This window comes from Rhyacophila brunnea, unplaced genomic scaffold (assembly GCF_057557595.1).
Source record: "Rhyacophila brunnea isolate RB1 unplaced genomic scaffold, BYU_Rbru_1.0 scaffold_12, whole genome shotgun sequence".
In the NCBI taxonomy this organism is placed as follows: domain Eukaryota; kingdom Metazoa; phylum Arthropoda; class Insecta; order Trichoptera; family Rhyacophilidae; genus Rhyacophila; species Rhyacophila brunnea.
In genome coordinates, this window is record NW_028232774.1 from 34,657,813 (window position 1) to 34,677,305 (window position 19,493).

Sequence of the window (19,493 nt, forward strand, 5' to 3'; positions counted from 1 at the left end):
CTCTCGTAGTAAAATTTATTTTTGGAAAGTAATCAACAACAGTAAAATTGTTATTTTGATGAATTATAATTTTCATAAATAAGAAAATAATTACTTTTCACCGAATAACACGTGACATGTTTTCTATTCATAGTCGTAACTATTCATGTTTTTAAATAGTTTATGTTATTAACTAATAATGCGATTGATAATTTTGATTGATTAATAACAAGGTAGAAATTCTATTTTTATGATATTATATTACTGATTTATTAAGGTTAGTAGTTTGTACTAAAAATGATATCAAATTAACATTTGTCTTTACAATGGCTTTTTGCCAATAATCAGTACGAGTGTATAATATTGCCCTTCTAAGTAAAAACACAGTGTTTTTGGTTTTAGTGTAATGAGAACCTAAGTTTTAAACTATTTTTCTCCTATAGTATATAAAATTATTGGATTGTTTTGACAATATAATCTCTAAACAAACACTATCACTGATTATATCACAATAATTCAATACTTTTATGTAATATAAGAAAAAATGTAGTTTAAAACTTGGGTTCTCATTCCACTAAAACAAAAAACACTGTTTTTGAACTTAGCAGGGCAGAATAACTGCACCAAGTGGTGATGGTTGAAAGAAAACTATCAACCTGAGAGTAATACCTAAATTATCCTGATGCAACCATACTATATAAAATCATACTGAATACTTTACACATGATTTATTATCAGCTTATAATAAATACATAAGGTACAATGAAAAACGTTAAAAAAATGTCTGTTTCTATTGGTCAAACATAAAGATATTACTATCATCAAACTTTCATTCTCATCACAGAGTTCTCCAGAAGGTGGTGTCAATACCTACGGTCAAGAGAAAACTACTAGGACAGTATCATAATATTGCGAAATAATCATATTATTTAAATAAACTATTTTTGATGACATCATTAGTTTTTTTTATGAGAGTTTTATATATTTATATAATATATACGTAATTACCTAACAGTATAATACAGGGGTAGTCAACCTGGTCCCTACCGCCCACTAGTGGGCGTTTCAGCTTTCATGATGGGCGGTAGGGGTTTTAAGTAAACATAAATTCGATAGTGGTGGATATGAAAATCTATGACAATATTATTTATATCCAATTATGTGGTCAATGATATTCAGTTTATTGATACCTTTCCCTACCTCATATCTTGTGTATTCAGACTTTGGTGCTGTTAATCATATAATGACCAAAGAAAGAAACTGCCTAAATAATTCCGAAAGAGGAGACCTTCGGTTTTCCTCACAAAAATTGAGCCAAATATCCAGTATTTAGTTTCGCTGCATCAGCCTCAGAGATCTCAATAATAATTTAATTAATTAAATTTAATTAAATCAGAATTCATGCTTCTATGTGTGTAAAGTATAAATAAAAAGATAGATTTAACCACAGTAAATTGTTTTATAAAGATTTATTCTGTCAACCTTAGCGAAAGTCTGACATTAAGTATTATTTTATATGATGTAACTTGCTGTTTAAAAGCAAAGTTACTTCCCTACTTTATAAATCAACATTACTGTGGAACCGGTGGGCGGTATAATATGTTCGATATCTGTTAACCTCTGTCCTATATCTCAATCATAATCATAACTTATATTCAAGATTACATTACCATCACCATACTTAGGATAAGTCACATTTTCATTGTTTCTTGATAATTCTATCGGATTAATTTATTTAGTTGCCATTGAGTGAGTTTTTATTGAATAATAACAATTTTAGGACAAAAAAGATATTTCGGAATTAGCTTTTACTTTTAATAATGTATTATTGTGAAATAAAGAAGTAAATAAAAATAAAAATAAGTGGGGTTCTACTCAGGATTGCTATCCCTAGTTACCATAAAACTATTTTTTTAAACTAAAATAACTATAATAATGTTACAATATTATCTTTCTAATAATCCTCCATTGTACGTTTAATTAAATAAATTATCTATAAATGAAACCCAGTTTCAAATTATTGTATTGCTTAATTATTGAAATTGAATCTTAAAACGTAGCCGCGCGTTTTAATTTTAAATTAAAAGAAATGTTAAACCAAAAGAAAAATGAAATAAAAATACGATTTGATCATTGAAAGAGTAATAAATATCTGAAAGCCAAACAATCAACGTAAAGTGGTAGAAAAAATGCTTCTTTATTTTGTATTAGTAGAAATATACATAAAGTTATCCACCCGTATTTTGTAATGCTAGTTTGTACGTAATTGGCTATTCAGAATAAAATTAATGGCGAAAATAACCACTTGAATATTTTCAATTGAAACCAATTTTCTTTCTTTTGATATTATTTTCTTTTCAAGTAAAAATAAAATGCATTTTTTAATTTATGATTTTCTTTTATGCAAAATGTCAATGGAATTTTTTTGAATTAATTATTTAAATATATACAGAATTTTTTAAGTGAATATTTTTAATAGATTAGTATAGTTTACAATTACTTTATACTAGAAATTTATTTTCACCTCAGTATAAAATCTTGAAGGGATGAAGGGAGTCACTAGTCAGAAAGATAAAAACTTGTGATTCGAAATATACCAATAGGGTTATAAGAACAGGTTATACAATTCAGATATTTTTAGATGGATTCTTTCAGCTACTAAGATCTGAATAATGAAATTAAATGAATCTACAGCAATGTCAGGATATATGTGAAACTATTTTGAAAAATACAACTTAATTCGATTATTATGACATGAGATCGACCCTAGAAAAACCTTCAGAGATCATGATATTAAAAATGAAAGGATCGGAGAACTTGAAAGGTGTAATAAGGTGAAGTAAGTCAGTGACGTAAATTGGAAACACGCGTAAAGATTGAACGAAGTTGTATAAAAGATGCATTGACTATCATTTTTCCAAATATGGAAATTTATCTGGAATGACACAAATTCGTAACAATCGTAATAAAATATCTACAATACGACTAATAACAAATTGAAGACCTAAGTGTATTTACAAATTGTAATAGAATCGGAACACATTTAATAAAGAATTTATTTAGTAATAATTGTAATATGTTGTATAGTGAGATTTTTATTAAGGGGGATCTTTATACCAGCAGAGGCACATAGCGGAAAAATACGAAGCTCGCAATTTGAGAGATAAAGATTTTTCACTAATTCATAGTTTTAATATTTTTTATATTTATTTTAAAAAACATCGATTTTTATAAAAATATAAATGTGTATAACTTGAAATCCTTTTAATTTATGTGAAATCTTAATTAAGTACTATGGTCCCAATATTTAAGCTCGATTTTCGAGAAGGATTTAAAGTTATACAGTATACACATTTATATTTTTATAAAAATCGATGTTTTTTAAAATAAACATAAAAAAATATTAAAACTATGAATTTGTCAAAAATCTGCACGAGAAAAAATAGAACACTTAATGAACTAAAGTTTAAGAATAAATATGACCATAAAATATAATGTAATAATAACGTAACTGGGGAGATAAATATGTAACAAATTCTGTTTTTTTTTTCAATTGTAAATTTATCTTTGACTTAAAAAAAATATTTTTCGTTTAAATGTTTTCAGATACATATTTTTTAATTAATAGGTATAATTGAAAATGTAAATTATCAAAAAAAGTCTCAAATTGCAAGCTTCGTATTTTTCTGCTAGGTGCTTCTGAGTTGGGTATTTCCCGAGAAAATCTCAATCTCGAGATTCGAGATTTCCCGAAATGATGAAATTTTGAATTGTCGAGATTCGGGATTTCCAGAAAACAATTCTCGAGAATTCTCGAGATATCGGGAAATTTGTAATTTGAATTTGAAATCTGTAAAAATCCTAAAATCGTTGTAAAAACAGAAAAATTCCAAAAAATATGATTTTTTTTATTTATGTAAGAAGACAAACAAAATAGAAGTAGAAAAACAAAAATAATTCAAAACATTACTTATTAAAATAGAATTTCAAAAAACACAGACTGTCAATCGCTGAGTCTGACAATCGCGTACGCTTTTGAGACACAAAATTCCCTGATGTTGCAAAAATTGCGGTCATTTTGAGTCGACGTTGGCTTAATTGTGTTAAATGTCCCGACCAGTCTTTGGACGTTTTATGTTTTCTGTCCTCTTTTTTCATATAGAAAATTGTTTTTTCAACTAATATCTGATCATAAAGAAATCCCGAATCCCAAGAAAAGATTGTCGAGATCCGGGATTTCCCGAAATGTTAAAAATTTCAATTCTCGAGATTCGGGATCCAAAATCTCGAAAATTTCTCGAGAATTCCCGAAACCCAACTCTAGTTATGAGGATCCCCCTTAAATGTTGTATCTTATTTACTATTTTATAAAAAGGGTAAAGATTGTGGTATACGTCAGTATAGGACATATTATATTAGTGCAAGAGATATGGAAAATAATGTTTATATAAAAGCGAGATATATATAATTATATATATAATATGTAATGATGGCATAAGTAGTTAACATCGATAAACAACAACGGAATAGTTAATGCTTACCACTCATAAAGTTATAGATGAGGGGGTTAACGGCGCTGTTCGCATAACATAGCCAGTGAGAGAGCAAGGCCAAGAATGACATCACATCTGTCTGCTGCATGTCGAAAGCATATCTAAAACAAACAAAATATACGCATAAATAAATAATTGTGGAGACTTAAGTCTTTCGGTGCTAAAGACGCGTAATGTGCGTAACGATTAGTTGGCCAATAGATTAATTAGTATGATATTTAAATGTGGTAATTAATTAGTAATTATCTGGTCAGCAGTGAATGTGCACTATTTAGCCGTTCACCGACCAGCCCAACACCGATAAAGTGTTTTTAGAATAGTGAAACATATGTCTTGATTACACGTAACGAGTACAGTGGCGAGACAGCAAAATGTCACTACGCCGAGGGAGTGGTGTGGGCGAGAGAGTGTTTATACGTATTTTTCTCTTTTCGACTTTGGTGGCAAGTCAGTCCATTTTCGATCAAAAAGCAGGCTAGTTTTGTGTACCGAAACATGGATCGTAAAACGTACATTAAAAAATATAATAAGCTGTTCATCCTGATTGAAGAAATGAATGAATAATTGCGCGAAGAAGATAAATGTCTTTGAACGAGACAGTGGATTTTAAGGAGACTATATTGTAGTGCAACATGCACTCTTTTTAGTGAATTGGAGTTAGAAGACCCTAATGAATTTAGAGCGCTTCTGAGAATGGATGTAGAACGTTTTAATAAATTGTTAAAAAATATTACCGCACCAATATTACGCACCGAGTGTGTGTTTAAACATAACCAACTGAGCACTCGGCCAAGAGCACTGTCTCGTCACTGTACTCGTTACGTGTAATCAAGGCAATACGTTTACGTTCCAGTTTATTTTATCTCACTCTAACTCGTATATTATCATTTCCTTTACGAAGCGGATAGATCCCGCCATTTCCGGTGATGTCACCTTAGGTTACCGTACGAGATTAAAAACATAAGTAATAAGTATAACAAGGTTTCATCGTCATTATTTACTATTTGTTTAACCTATAAAAAAGGCAACAAAACCTAATTAAAATCAACCGAGTATTTCAATGCATTCTTACAGCCTACAAGTCATAATACTATCTTAAGGCGATGTCTTTGCCAAAATAACACATATAGTGTGACTTTTACACCATCTATTTATATTTAAAGGCATCTACCATGAATTTCTAAAAATCTCTTACTAAAAACTTTGTGGACACGGCATAAGGTGACATTATTGTAACGAGAGTGTGAATCATTAAGCCTTAGGCCACATAGGTAGGTGCCTTGCTTGATGTACCTGCTAGGTGACATATCCTAGTGAACGGACGCACACTATACTATAGCAATGGCCACACTGCACGCTTCGCGCCTCGCTACGTGATTATTAGTCACCTAGTGAGTCTCCCGGCGAACAAACATGTTGGTTAATTTTAATGTGTCACCTAGTGATTTTGCAAGATGGAGGATGTTTAGAATATTTCTTCAATATGACAAACGTCACCGTATATTTTGAGGTTATGAATAATGACGCATGGGCCGTAGTGTGCCCATAGACGAAAAAGTATTGCGAGGGAGAGAGATGCAAAAGGATTTACGTTACCTTAATGTTACAATAAGTAGTTGTTCCTCAGGTGTTATAGAACATCTGAAATGCGTACCAACCTTTTGTAATATCGCTTTTAATTTGCCCAACAATAAGTAAAATGATTCCTGGTTCATCTTCAAAGAACTAAAAAACTTTTCATCGTATTTCCGAAATTCTTTGTAGAGAAGTTGAAACTCTCCAAGAGTACTTCGAGATGAATTAACATTATGCACCCAACAACTTCGAATTTGTGACTTTCGAAATTTTAAACTTAAATTCTCTGTGAGAAGTAGCTTTCTGGTTAGTTTTGATAGTGACATCGTTGTTGACTTGAGCGCTCCCAAATGTCAAATGAATTTGTATCTAAGCACGTAGCGTGTAATGTGGCAGTCATAGAGGTATTAAATAAACATAAATAAAGGTGGCAGTAGTGTTTTTAGTAGACAAGCATAGTACTTAGCTTAGCACTAGTGAAGCACCTACCTATTATCACCAAACGAAACCCCTAGCACGCGAACGTTTCAAATTCCAAATCAGTAATCTAACCACAAATTTAAAAATATCATTAAAATATCCCTGACGTATGCCCTGCAAAAGTTTGCTACCCCGATGAATATTATAAAATAAGATATACTCCGCAAACGAAATACGCTCTCTCAACGTGTCTTCAAACCTAGAAACAACTACCTGACCCCCCTTTTTCGGAAAGAATATCTGGCCTCGAAGATTCCGGGCCAAAAATTACCGTAATATTTTCGAAAGTTTGTCAAGTGATTTACTCTTATCCCGCACCCAAGGTGCAAAGATCCCCTTTGAAAAATAGTTTTGTGGGACAGTTGCAAAAACCACTCTGCCGGGTAAGGCGCGATGCCTCGGACAATGTCCCTTCAAAATGTTAATCTCCCGCGCACTTCGCCACGCAGCGGTGAATACCACAAGGTACCTAGTTAATTCAGCCCAAAAAAATTACGTCAGTGTAATGCCTAATCTAAGACCTCTTTAAAAGTAATTGTAATAAGACCCCTGCTTGTCCATGTTTTAGTGTAATAAATCGTAATTCTGCGCGGAATTATAAATTATATTTCTATGTTATAACTAATTCTGCCAGCTATAATGTCACTCACTTCCTAAACCTGAAATAATGCTCAATGAAGGACTCCATCAACATACACGTGAGTTCCTTACGGTATTACTATGTAACCGAAGCCTAAACGATACAGAAAACTTTCTCGATAACGCTCAATCACGCGCCGGTATTGGGCCTTGAGTGTAGCAGTAAAATGAATACAACATTATCAGAATGAGGGTACACAATTAAATGTTTCAAACAAGGCTCAACAGATAGAAAGAATGATATATTAAAAAAAATATTGTGTCCTTAATTCTGGCCATCCATCAAAGAATTACATTGTCGATTGATCAAAACAGAAAATGTTTCTGTAACGCAATTATTATTATTCCCAATAAGCGAATCTCTTTTATTTTTCGTAGTTTTTTCCTCTCTGTCCTACATACCTATTTTGTTTGTATTTTTCCACACATACCAGACATTGATTGAGCGAATTGTTTCATTTCCACTGAACTTTTTTCAGAAAAGGTACGCTTTGTGCGTGATTTAACAATTTAGAATATCGTTTTGCCATTATTTATCAGTGAATTTTTTTTGATGGAATTTCTTTTTATTTCCATCGATGTCAAATTCTTATGTCCACTAAAAGAGAAAAAAGGTAACGTAAGAAGGTCGAAAAAATAAGTTATATAAAAAAATATATAATATAATAATATTTCGTCATTGAGATATTAAAAACTCCGACGAGATAAATTTGTCATTTTTATTTAAAAATATTTTTGTCCATTTATATTATACCGACAATGTTGGACATATTATTATGCAACATACTACATAAATTATATTTTTTTATATAGCCTGACATTATTAAATAATAATTACAAGATAAAAAGAACTTTTTATACACCACGTTTTTAAATTTTCTGTTGAATCATATAAACTTGACAATTCTATGTATTAATAAAAACTTTTTATTGTGCTTGATAAAAATACTGAATAAATATAGAATACTGAAATGTCATTTTGACATTTCATATTGATTTCTATAGTAACGCACGTATATATTAATAATTTAGTTGCTAGGACCCCTTAGCAACCAACAATAATAACTTTCTTTAAAAAACAGAATTAACTGAAATTGAATTTAATTCTGCTTAAAAATGGCTAAAAGTATTAAAAGAATGCATTGACGTCGTATTCTGATATATATTCTAAAAGTTTAAAATGTCTAGCTAGTCGGGAAGTTAGTTAATAATCTTCAATCGTCCCAATACAAATCTTGGACAAACAAGAAAAAAAATATACTGGACACACAAGAAAAAATCTGTACCGCACAAACAAGAATACGAGCTAATAAAACGTGGTAAAAATGAAATATCGTAATTGATGTCGTCATTCTACGCGTAACAAATGATCGTTATTATAATATGAGGACTTTGGTGTGAAGCATCATTTTTTTTATGACTGAGAATGTCTCAGGAGCAGTTACCCAAGACTAAGGTCACCTTGCACTCAAGTGTGCTTTGACTGAATTTACAAAACTTTAAGTTAAGGTACCCATGGGAGAGATGAGCACGTAGAAGCAATATTAAAAATTGTATTTAGTAACAAATTAAAAGTAATACAAAACTACCGAACATTCTAAGTGAAGAGATCTTCACGTTCGAAGTATGACGCCGCAAATTTTCTAAATGCAATATGTGGACTATTTGAATGCTCATATATTAGACAAAAGCCAAGCATAGATTTACAAAATAAGTATAATAATAAGTATAATAATGTAAATATATCATATATAGGTATATCGCTGCTTATATTAAATATTATGTGTATGTGACATTGATTAAGAGTTAAGACTGACATCACATAAATCGAATTTAATTTTACTCGACCCTTAGGCCAGTTTCAGACGGGACACCGGTGTTGCGCTCGATATACTATAGGAGGCCTTTGTATTCGAATAAGTAGGCCTAGTCGGCCGCTATATTCTCAAGCCGCCGATACACTTGTTTTTAATTACCGCAGCCAGTTTTATGTTTTAATTTATAACGCGAAATTATGCGTTGACTCATTAGGTCTGGGGCGTTCATAAACCTAATACAAATGCTCTTTTATTTGAATTCAAAGACCTCCTTATTATATAAGAGCGCAACACCAGTGTCCCGTCTGAAACAGGGGTTATTGTCAAAGTAAAATTAGACAATACTTACATAAAATGTCAATAGTGACAACTTCCAATCGAAACTTATTGAAGTGGTGAAATTGAGAATTCAAAAATTCAAATTGAGGAATAAACCATTATTAATGGTATCGCACCACCGCTTGAAATGCACCGTAACGCACCGGAGCGCAGCTCCTGTTCGTGAAATCTCCAAGAGTATTACTCAGTATCATGGAAAAGTAAATATTGCTTTCCGGTTCGTGATTTATTAAAAAGTAATGAAATTAATTTACTTTATACATTTTAAATTTATACAAAACTTGTCAGAATCATTGTAAAAACATGATATTTATGACGAGAAGTCAACCACGATTTCCGTCCGCGGTGCCAATAACATAATGCTCTAATCTTGCATGCTACAAGTTTAAAGATTATTCCATTCGACCATCTGAGCATGGCAGATAGAAATATAATAAAACAACATCTAATACACTTATTTTTATATAACAAATAACATAATTACATAAAAAATTAACGAGCGCTCCGGTATGTAAAATTTTTGATTTCGAGCGCTAACAGCCACAAACATAATACCTACAACCGTTTCAATGACACGCTAAGAAACATTTAATATTTCAATATTTTCAATACCTATATCTATGTTTCAGACTTGTTTAAAGTAGTTTTAAGAGTCAATTCAATTTTGGAGTTTATTCATAAGAGATACCGGAAATTCCTAAATTCATAGAGCAGTTCAAATGCATTAAGCAGTTAAACAATATTAAATTGCGTTTTCCGGAAAGTGTTATTTTTTGATAATATGATAATGTATATAAAGATACACTGGCTTTCAGGTACATATAAAAACATATATATTTAGTTTGTATCATCATTTTACGCTCTAAGTGGAGTTAAATTATGTATAAACTATTTCTTTTATTCAACGAATATTTCACAAGATTTGAAAATGTAACAGTCTTTACATTGAATATACATACCATAAGCATTTCAAATGAAAATAACTAGTTTACTTTTTCGTAATTAGGTATGACGTCCACAGCTTAATTGGTAAATCCTATTGACGCGAATCCAATGGTTATATGTTTAAGTCCTTTCGAACGTTGTAGTTTTTTAAAAAAGATTTTTTTAGTTGGTGTTTTCCAATTATGTATATTCTATATTATATAATATTGATACTCCCAGGTTTCAACAGGTTTGGAGACCCCCTTGGGCGGTGGGCGGCCGAAGCTATGAATATCGCACCCACGATTCTCTTATAAAATAAACGACGTTGTCAAGTTTATCTCCGTCCGTTTTAATATTGGCGTTTTAAAATGAGAAGTATGTATAAATGAAAATATTGTTTGTAAATCCTTTGTCAAGTAATTGTGTGGATTATATGTACAAATAACCCTTTCTGGGGGTGTTAATATGTTATTTGTAAAAACTCTGTCAATATACTCCATCGATAAAGTAGAGTTGTGGTCCATTTTCTTAGCATTTTTTTGAAACCAGTGTGTTTAGTATATTGTAGAATGTCTTATCCATCTGAGCTGCAGTAGTTTATTATCTATTTATAGACAGCTTGGGTAAAATGGATATATACTATAATACATTTCTGTTCATGTGAAAATCCTACCAACAGTTCATTAAAAATACTTAAGGTAAATTTACAGATTTTATTATTTATAGAATATTATTATTAAGTACCTAAGTACGCTTATCAGGTGCACAGGGAAATAGCAGACGGCGAACATGACGACTACTGCCACCAGCATCTTAGCTGCCTTCCTCCTGGACCTCAGCTGACCCTCCGTGCTGGCGTTGGCATGCGCCGACATCGTGGTCCTCCGGTTCGAAGACATCCCTGCAACGATAGAAAACGAAAACGTTAAAATTTATATAATATAAAATAACGACATGAAATACAGAGATAGTATGTAAATAATGTCAAATTATCGAGTAGATTCATGACCGGAAAATCAGTAATAATATGAAATAAATACCTGTATTTTACGGATAATCGTTATTTTTAATTAAAAAATAATTTTAAAACTTAGCAAATCATTTAAATTGGATTCTGATGAAGAAAAATCTCTCTGTGATTGTACCTACACAACATAAATAATTGCTAACGCCCACGGTGTACGAATGGTAGCTTAAAATTTAGGTGTGTTTGACTCTTAAATATAACATATGACAGTATATTATAATCTGGGGAAGGTTAAAGTAAAAGTATAAAATAATTAATATAAGGATTTATGTGGGAACTACGTGAATTTACAGACCAAAATGAGTGCTTTTGGAGGGCGCAGTTACATATTATGTTTTGAGGGCAGCGTGAATCGAAAAAGTTTGAAAAACACTGAATAAACTGTTCCAATAATATCACATCGAGAACTTTCAGTGTATATTAATGGTTTTAATTAAATAAGCCTATTATTTAAATTAAGAATTTTGGGGCTAGGAAGGATTTTAAAATTATATTGGTATCATCTGTCCATCTTAATCCACCGCTGGATAAAATTCTCTAAGTAAGTTCTATTCTTTATGTCCTTGTGGATTCATTTTTAATAGGAATACCAGATAGTAAGTAAAAAAGAAAATTAAAATCCATGCTTAAAATATGCGTAGACATTCATAAAGGAACTGAAATATGATTCCTATTAAAAAGAATTTTATTGTTTCCAGATAGTCGTAACTGGTCAAACTATAAAAATGAACGTGAGCCCAAAAGGCATAATGTAACAAAATTTGGTGTAAAAATTACACAAACGTGGCCTTACATACTTACATGATTTACAATGTAGATCAAAGCTCGGGTGACCATTAAAGAATTTTACACAGAAATTTTAATGTATCGGTTACATTGTAAGATATATTTCTGCAAATTCTTCTGGGTAACTTTCAAAAGCAAATTACAATGATGTTGTTATATTTGGTTTGTCGAATTAAAACACTGAAGGGAAGTGGTACTGAGGCACTGTAGAAAACAGATTTCTATACCTACATTATTTTAACACAAACCATCATAAACTGTGGCGAAATGAATGAAAAACTTCTTTCAAAGTTCACCGAATGCCTCTCAGGAAGACGTCGTAGTGAATGGCATGTACTAAATAGTGCAAAATTCTTAGTTTACCTATTGTTACTACAGATTAATAAATAATGTGAAAGCCAGTCGCCATAAACTTGTGAATCCGGATTAGACTTATTATTTTTTTGACGGTCAGGCCATAAATCCCAAGAAACACATAGCACGCCGAAATTTTACCAAAATTGAATGCACGTTTTGTGTACAAGACAAACTTTAATGCATATTGTAATACTGATACATTATTTAACATGTGTTTAAGTTAACCTCATATTTATCCACAGTCAAGATTTTAGCCTTGTTACAGCCTCACCCAGAAGCCATTATTTTTCTGGTAACCACCATGGTAATTCATCGGTGAGATTTTTCGAAGTAATCAGATTAAGTTCATTTTATAAAATTTAAATTGTACCGCCATTGGTACAAGTACACAAAAGTATAAAATAAATACCGCTTACTAGTTGTGAGTGGACGAGAAACAATACGCCTGGATTATAATCTACAACAAGTAAATTATTTGACACAATATTTTACTTGACGAAGATATTTTTCCATGTGGGCTTTGCACCAAAAGCACCAAGAATAACCGGCCGTATCAAGGGGAATCGGGGGTTATATCAGCCCCCAGGGAAAAGTGGCCTGCGAGGGTTGACCACAGGTGACCTTTTCTTTGTTTTACGACCACCCTCGAATAATAACTAGGTAACACTAGCAGAATAGCCCACTATGCCCTCGCCTATAAGTCAAACAAACTATGTTATATGGTGCATGGCTAAATTTAACCAATGCGTGGGCATGTCTGTATATCACCTTAATCATTGGCGTAGAAGTCATTTTCAAACTGGTGTCTATTTAAAAAAAACTAATTAAGTACACGTATATTAAAAATCTATCAAAACAATCTATGGTTTTTTTTATATAATATATTAAGCTGTGAAGTCTTGCTTAGGCTCATTTAGCTGTAGAATTGTGTCGCTACATTTCAAAATCAGCCGACTCCACCTTTAGGTATTTTTGTTTTTTTTTGTGAATTGCCGAAGAACTACTGCTTTCTCACATGTCTGCATTATCAAAATGTGGACTTTATTAATTTTAAATATTCTATACTCGAAATAATATAAACTTTCACCCTTGTGACTGTGTATTTGAGAAAACAAAAAGCTGTTTTTCTCCTATTTATCTATTATGGACTTGATAATATGGACCTGATTTTGAAATCTAGCGACACATATGAGTGGTTCACAAGCATAGTGAACCAAGTCCATTCTGGTTATTTTTGGGTAAGCTGGGTTCAACCATAATATTTGAGTATTTCTAATTCTGTTTAAGGGCTAAGGTGTTATTTTTGGTACATTTAAGTTGTTACGTAAGGGAAAAAGTAATCTTACAGAATAAGAAATACTCAAATATTTTGTTTGAACTTAGCTTACTCAAAAATAAGCAGAATGGACTTGGTTCACTATGCTTGTAAACCACTAATATACAATTAAATTATTATAAAAATATTTTTTTAATAGGTTCGTAGGTACATAATAATAAATTATAATGTAAGCTTCAACAATGTGGTTATATAATTAAATGTATACCTACTTCTAGATTACATTCTCTCAGAAATATTAGGTTTGGTTGAGCCATAAACACCTCAAAATTAAGTGGTAATCAATAATTTTGACTTTTAAAATTTTCAATGAGCTTTCGTCTTTGACAGTCAAAGACAATATTTCTAAGCAACGTGATTTATATCTTCAATATCACGTCAGCATTGACATTTTGAATAATTATATTATTCGATGGCCGGAGGGAACAATCACATAAGTCGAATTTTAAGATTTTTTTTATTGTATTATTTTATGTTTTTCTAAAAAAATAATGTTGGATAAATCAATGAACTATTTTTAAATGATAATTTTTCTGAAAAATGTGCAATATTGACTTATGTGATTATTCCCCCCGGTCTTCGAATATATACTATACATATATTATATAACCTGCAAAATCCGCTAAAAATTAATAAAAAAATGTTTAAAAAATGTAATGACTTAAATCAAGAATCATTTATTGAAATGATAAACGAAATATCGACGTATAGCTAAACACCAAAGAGAATATTATTTTATAAAGGCTCCTGTAAGATCCTGTTAGAAGGAACATCCAACCATGTGCCCACATGCTCATTTGCGTGCGCCTCTGATGGACACCACTGACAAACTAAACGGTTAAAAACTTGTACCTACCTACATCAAGAAAAGAGCAAATGTTTAGCTTCGTAAAATTATTTAAGCCGTAAAAATTACTATTGTAGATTTCTTGAGGTTGACTGTCTTGTGCACTTAATGTGAAGAAAATACTATGCCCGAACAATTAAAATATATCACGTTTTATTATCTACGTTGGTTAAATTTTCGTCAATCCATTTTCGTTAAAATTTAATATTATTGAAATTGCCATTGTAAAACTTTGAATGAAACAAGGATTACACCATATTGATGACAGATTTTAGAATCTGCTGGAACGTAAAAATATCACCTCCTAAAAAGATAGTATATGCCTTCAAGTCCTATATAAGATAATAAGTATTGATTATGTATTTATACAAATAATTATTTTCAACACATGAAGTTCAGATAGTAGCTCACGGATGACTGTTGAATTGTTTACGAAAAAGAATTCCAACATATTAGTATATAAGTATGAACAATTGATCAAAGAAAATGATGCTAAAGATTACACGAAGTTTAAATATTATATTTGGTGATTCTTTGAATAAGATATTATTTAGTTTTAGTATATCTGCAATAATATTATTATTGCAGATTTTCTTTAATAATTATTCATTAATATAAGGCTATGAATGAAGTCATGCGCAGATCAGTACATTAAAGAATAAGAGCACTTACCCGATAGTGACAAATGTGAGCTCAAATCCAATTTTCTCACCATTTTTTTTATAGGATATCAAAACGTATGATTTTCGAGGTTTATCAAAATAATGTATTTAAAATTATATTATGAATCACAGTAAATTTGGTTAACACTTCATTTCATCTATAATCATGACAGTAATATTCTTGATTACTTACAAAGAGTTAATTATTGTCCAAAGTAACTTAAATACCTCAGATAGCGCAGTTAACAGAATTAATTTACACGAGTCACTTATCAGCATCGGTATTCACCCAGATAGTGAAAACTATGAGTATGAATTGCATACAAAATCTAATATTCTTAAATTTTTCGTGTATTCTGTAGCTATTAAATAAATAATAACATTACCAATTCAAAATTCAATACAAATAATAACAAGATAAAAAGAACTTTTTATATTCAACGTTTTTAAATTATCTGTTGAATCAAATAAACTTGACTTGACTAGCTTAAACGATCAAAAAAATTGTATTTGATAAAAATAATACTGAAATGTCATTTTGACACTCATATTGATTTCCATAGTAACGCACGTATTACTAATAATTTCCTAGCAACCAATAATAGTGGATTGGATTACGGATTTATTCCGAAATAACTTTTCATACAAAACAGAATTAACTGAAAATGAATTTAATTCTACTTAAAAATGGCTAAAAGTATTAAAAAAATTGCATTGGCATCGTGTTCCGATATATTCTAAAAGTTTCAAATGTCCAGCTAGTCGGGAAGTTAATTAAAAATCGTTTGCAAGATTTGTACCGGACAAACAACTACCGGACAAATAAGAATACGACCTAATAAAAACGTTGTAATATGGCCCTGATTAGTGATTCCAAACCAATTAGGAACCACTGATTCAGTTACTTACCTGCTAATATCGTATCATTGATTAAGTTTTCAATGACCTTTATTGATCCAACCAGTTACATATAAAAATATATATGGATTATGTCCATCCCGAATCTCTCTGAAACCTCTCTATATAGAATAAATTATCCCATTTTTGCGACGGATTATTAATCCCGATTGAATAAAACTCATTTGTATTTGTTCTGTGCGAGTTGGCTTCCATTATGAAATAGTAATATTGCTTCACGTCTTTTTCAGTATTAATAAGAAATATTATAACGAAATTGCTAAAATATAAGTGTGTTTAAGTAAGCAATTTTATTGGTTTCATCATTATACCTTAACAAAAATAATTTTTATTTAATACGGAAAAACTCCTGCTTATGGACTTTTGGGACGCTAAATATAATATTCTAAATCTAAAATATATTATTCTTCTCTGGAACTTCAGTCAGGATGGATATTGGCAATCTCAAGTAGACTCCTTCAGTTTGCTTGGTCCACTGCTGTTCTTCTTTAGTTAGGTACAGAAAACTTGTTATAATTAAAAATTACTTTTAGATATAAAACTCTTACAGTGAAAACCAATCCTTAGTTATAAATAATTACAAGATAAAAATAGCTTTTTATATACAACGTTTTTAAATTTTCTGTTGAATTATTTTACTCAATACGCTCAAACTTGTACTTGATATGAAGTAAATAAAAAACAAACAAAAAAACAAATATAGAATACTGAAATGTCATTTTGACATTTCATTTTGATTTCCATAGTAACGCACGTATATATTAATAATTTAGTTGCTAGGACCACCCCCTTAGCAACCAATAAGAGTCTTTTACATTTTACGGATTTTTCTGAAATAACTTTCCATACAAAACAGAATTAAATGAAAATGAATTCAATTATACTTAAAGATGGCTAAAAGTATTTAAAAAATGCATTGGCATCGTGTTCTGATATATTCTAAAAGTTTAAATGTCTAGCCAGCCGGGAAGTTGGTTAAAAATCGATTGCAAGATTTGTGCTGGACGAACAACCACCGGACAAACAAGAATACGAGCTAATAAAAACGTTGTAATAATAATCAAAACGTTAAGTTATTATTACATCTTTGACCATGTCCGATTATCAGTTGGAGCATAATATGAAAACCACACAGCTAGGGATTGCAATACTGGTATTCCAGTATTAATTTACTACTAACTAGATAAGTAAGTAGAAGATTTTGTGTATAATAACAATAATTATTAGACAATGAATACCTATGTACGTAAACAGTGAAAAGTTATAATATGTTTATTTATTTATTCTGCGCATACAAATGTGAAGGAAAGAAGAGAATATGTTTTTATAAAAATGTTAAGTACCTATTACGTATTTATGTAGTTTGGCAATGTTTGTGTTGGTATATAATATTTTTAATTTGTAAAAAATAGACTATTTACAAAAAAGCAATCCAAATAAGACTAAATTTTATACAAAAAGTAAATATGGTTTTTATTTTAATTTTTATCATGGGGGGCTCAAAATCAGTCAGTGCGTCGGGCCTCCACCACCCTAAACGTGACACTGTCAATGTTTTTTACATTTCTACCTTGACTTATTTTATCAAATCGTTAACGTTCTGATTGAATCAGTGAGCAAACATTTACCTAAGATTAAAAACGTTTAGATGTCTAGTTTATTAATATTTCTCATAATTTAAAATGTCAGTTTTTATTAAACACAACGTTTATTGTTGCTGCAGTGCCAAGATCTTCAAGCACGTGGTTAATTTTTTACAACATTTTTCTTAGCTCGTATTCTTATTTGTCCGGTGGTTCTTTGTACGGTACAAATCTTGCAATCGATTTTTAACTAACTTCCCGACTAGCTGGACAATTAAAACTTTAGAATATATTACAACACGATGCCAATGCATTTTTTGAAAATACTTTTAGCCATCTTTAAGTAGATTTGAATTCATTTTCAGTTAATTCTGTTTTGTATGAAAAGTTATTTCGACACCATTATTGGTTGCTAGGCAACTACATTATTAATATATACGTGCGTTACTATGGAAATCAATATGACATTTCAGTATTTATTTCTATCAAGTACATTTTTTTTGATCGTTTAAGCTAGTCAAGTCAAGTTTATATGGTTCAACAGAAAATTTAAAAGCGTTGTATATAAAAAGTTCTTTTTATCTTGTAAGTATTTTTTTATGTTGACAAAAGCAGGTAAGAAAATGAAAATAACTCGAACGGAATGGGGCGTAAGTCATTTGAGTTGAGCAGTTATGCCTTTTCCCTTGGCAGTCCGTTAAAAGAACGTGAATTGGGTGCTGTAAATAGATCTTTATTACGATCTGGTTAAATAATTATTATAATAAATATCATCACTATAGCTTAAGTTAGTAAAGTTATTGAGGATTTTGTAAAAGATTTTACTGCATTTCATTCGAAAACAAAACTTTGTAAGTAAGGAGCTGAATTTTTGCAGGAATGCAAAAAATCCTCATAATTCCGAGTGATGAGGAGGTATCCCAATCCACATTAGCGTTTTTCGGGACTCACGGTATGTCGGCGCTTTTTGACGCTGGGTGGGAAAAATATTCAAGTAAATTAATTTAATTTAACATGCGTTAACATTAATCTTACGTCTCCGAAATGAATTTAAATGCGTTCGTCAATTAATTACTTACGTGTTGGCATCCATGGCCTCTTTTAGATCAGAACTGTTTCCTCGTATCAGGCTTATCAGGTATTATTAACGAAGGATGCGAGACTAATCAATGCGCTCCCCAGAGATATATACATTTTCAGTATTGTGTTGTGTATTTTGATATTTAAAATTAATTTTATTGTTATTTTACATTATTTATGTTTTTTGTCGTTTGGTTAGAATCGATTTTTTTAAATTTAAATTTCATGTGAACGTCTTGAATTCTGATTTGTCATGTATACAATATTTTTTTATAATTAATAAACAAATAATAATAATAATGAAATATATAATTAACTATTTTTTTTATTCAACAAATAATTCACAAGCTTTAAGAATGTACCATTCTAATTATATGGTACATTCTTAAATCTTGTGAATTATTCGTTGAATAAAAGAAATAGTTAATTATAAATTATTAGCAAGTTCAAGTAAGTCAGATCATAAAAAATATTGGAGAAATCCACGACGTCGGTTAGTAATTGAAGTAATAGGTATCTACTTTGATTTAATAAACTAAAATCGATTGCCAAAGTAGTTTGATTTAGAAGAGCGCTGATGAGTGGGTA

At 30.6% G+C, this 19,493-nt stretch overlaps 1 protein-coding gene across 1 annotated transcript in view; it reads right to left on the reverse strand.

Moving 5' to 3' along the window:
• The window catches only part of LOC147078092 (orexin/Hypocretin receptor type 1-like), a 278,174-nt gene that overhangs the window by 12,318 nt on the left and 246,363 nt on the right, over window positions 1-19,493 (reverse strand). The window contains exons 5-6 of the mRNA XM_085940168.1: window positions 11,054-11,210; window positions 4,521-4,633 (exon numbers count right to left, since the gene is read on the reverse strand). Coding sequence (XP_085796294.1) covers window positions 4,521-4,633; window positions 11,054-11,210 — 270 coding nt within the window. The remainder of the gene's footprint in view (window positions 1-4,520; window positions 4,634-11,053; window positions 11,211-19,493) is intronic.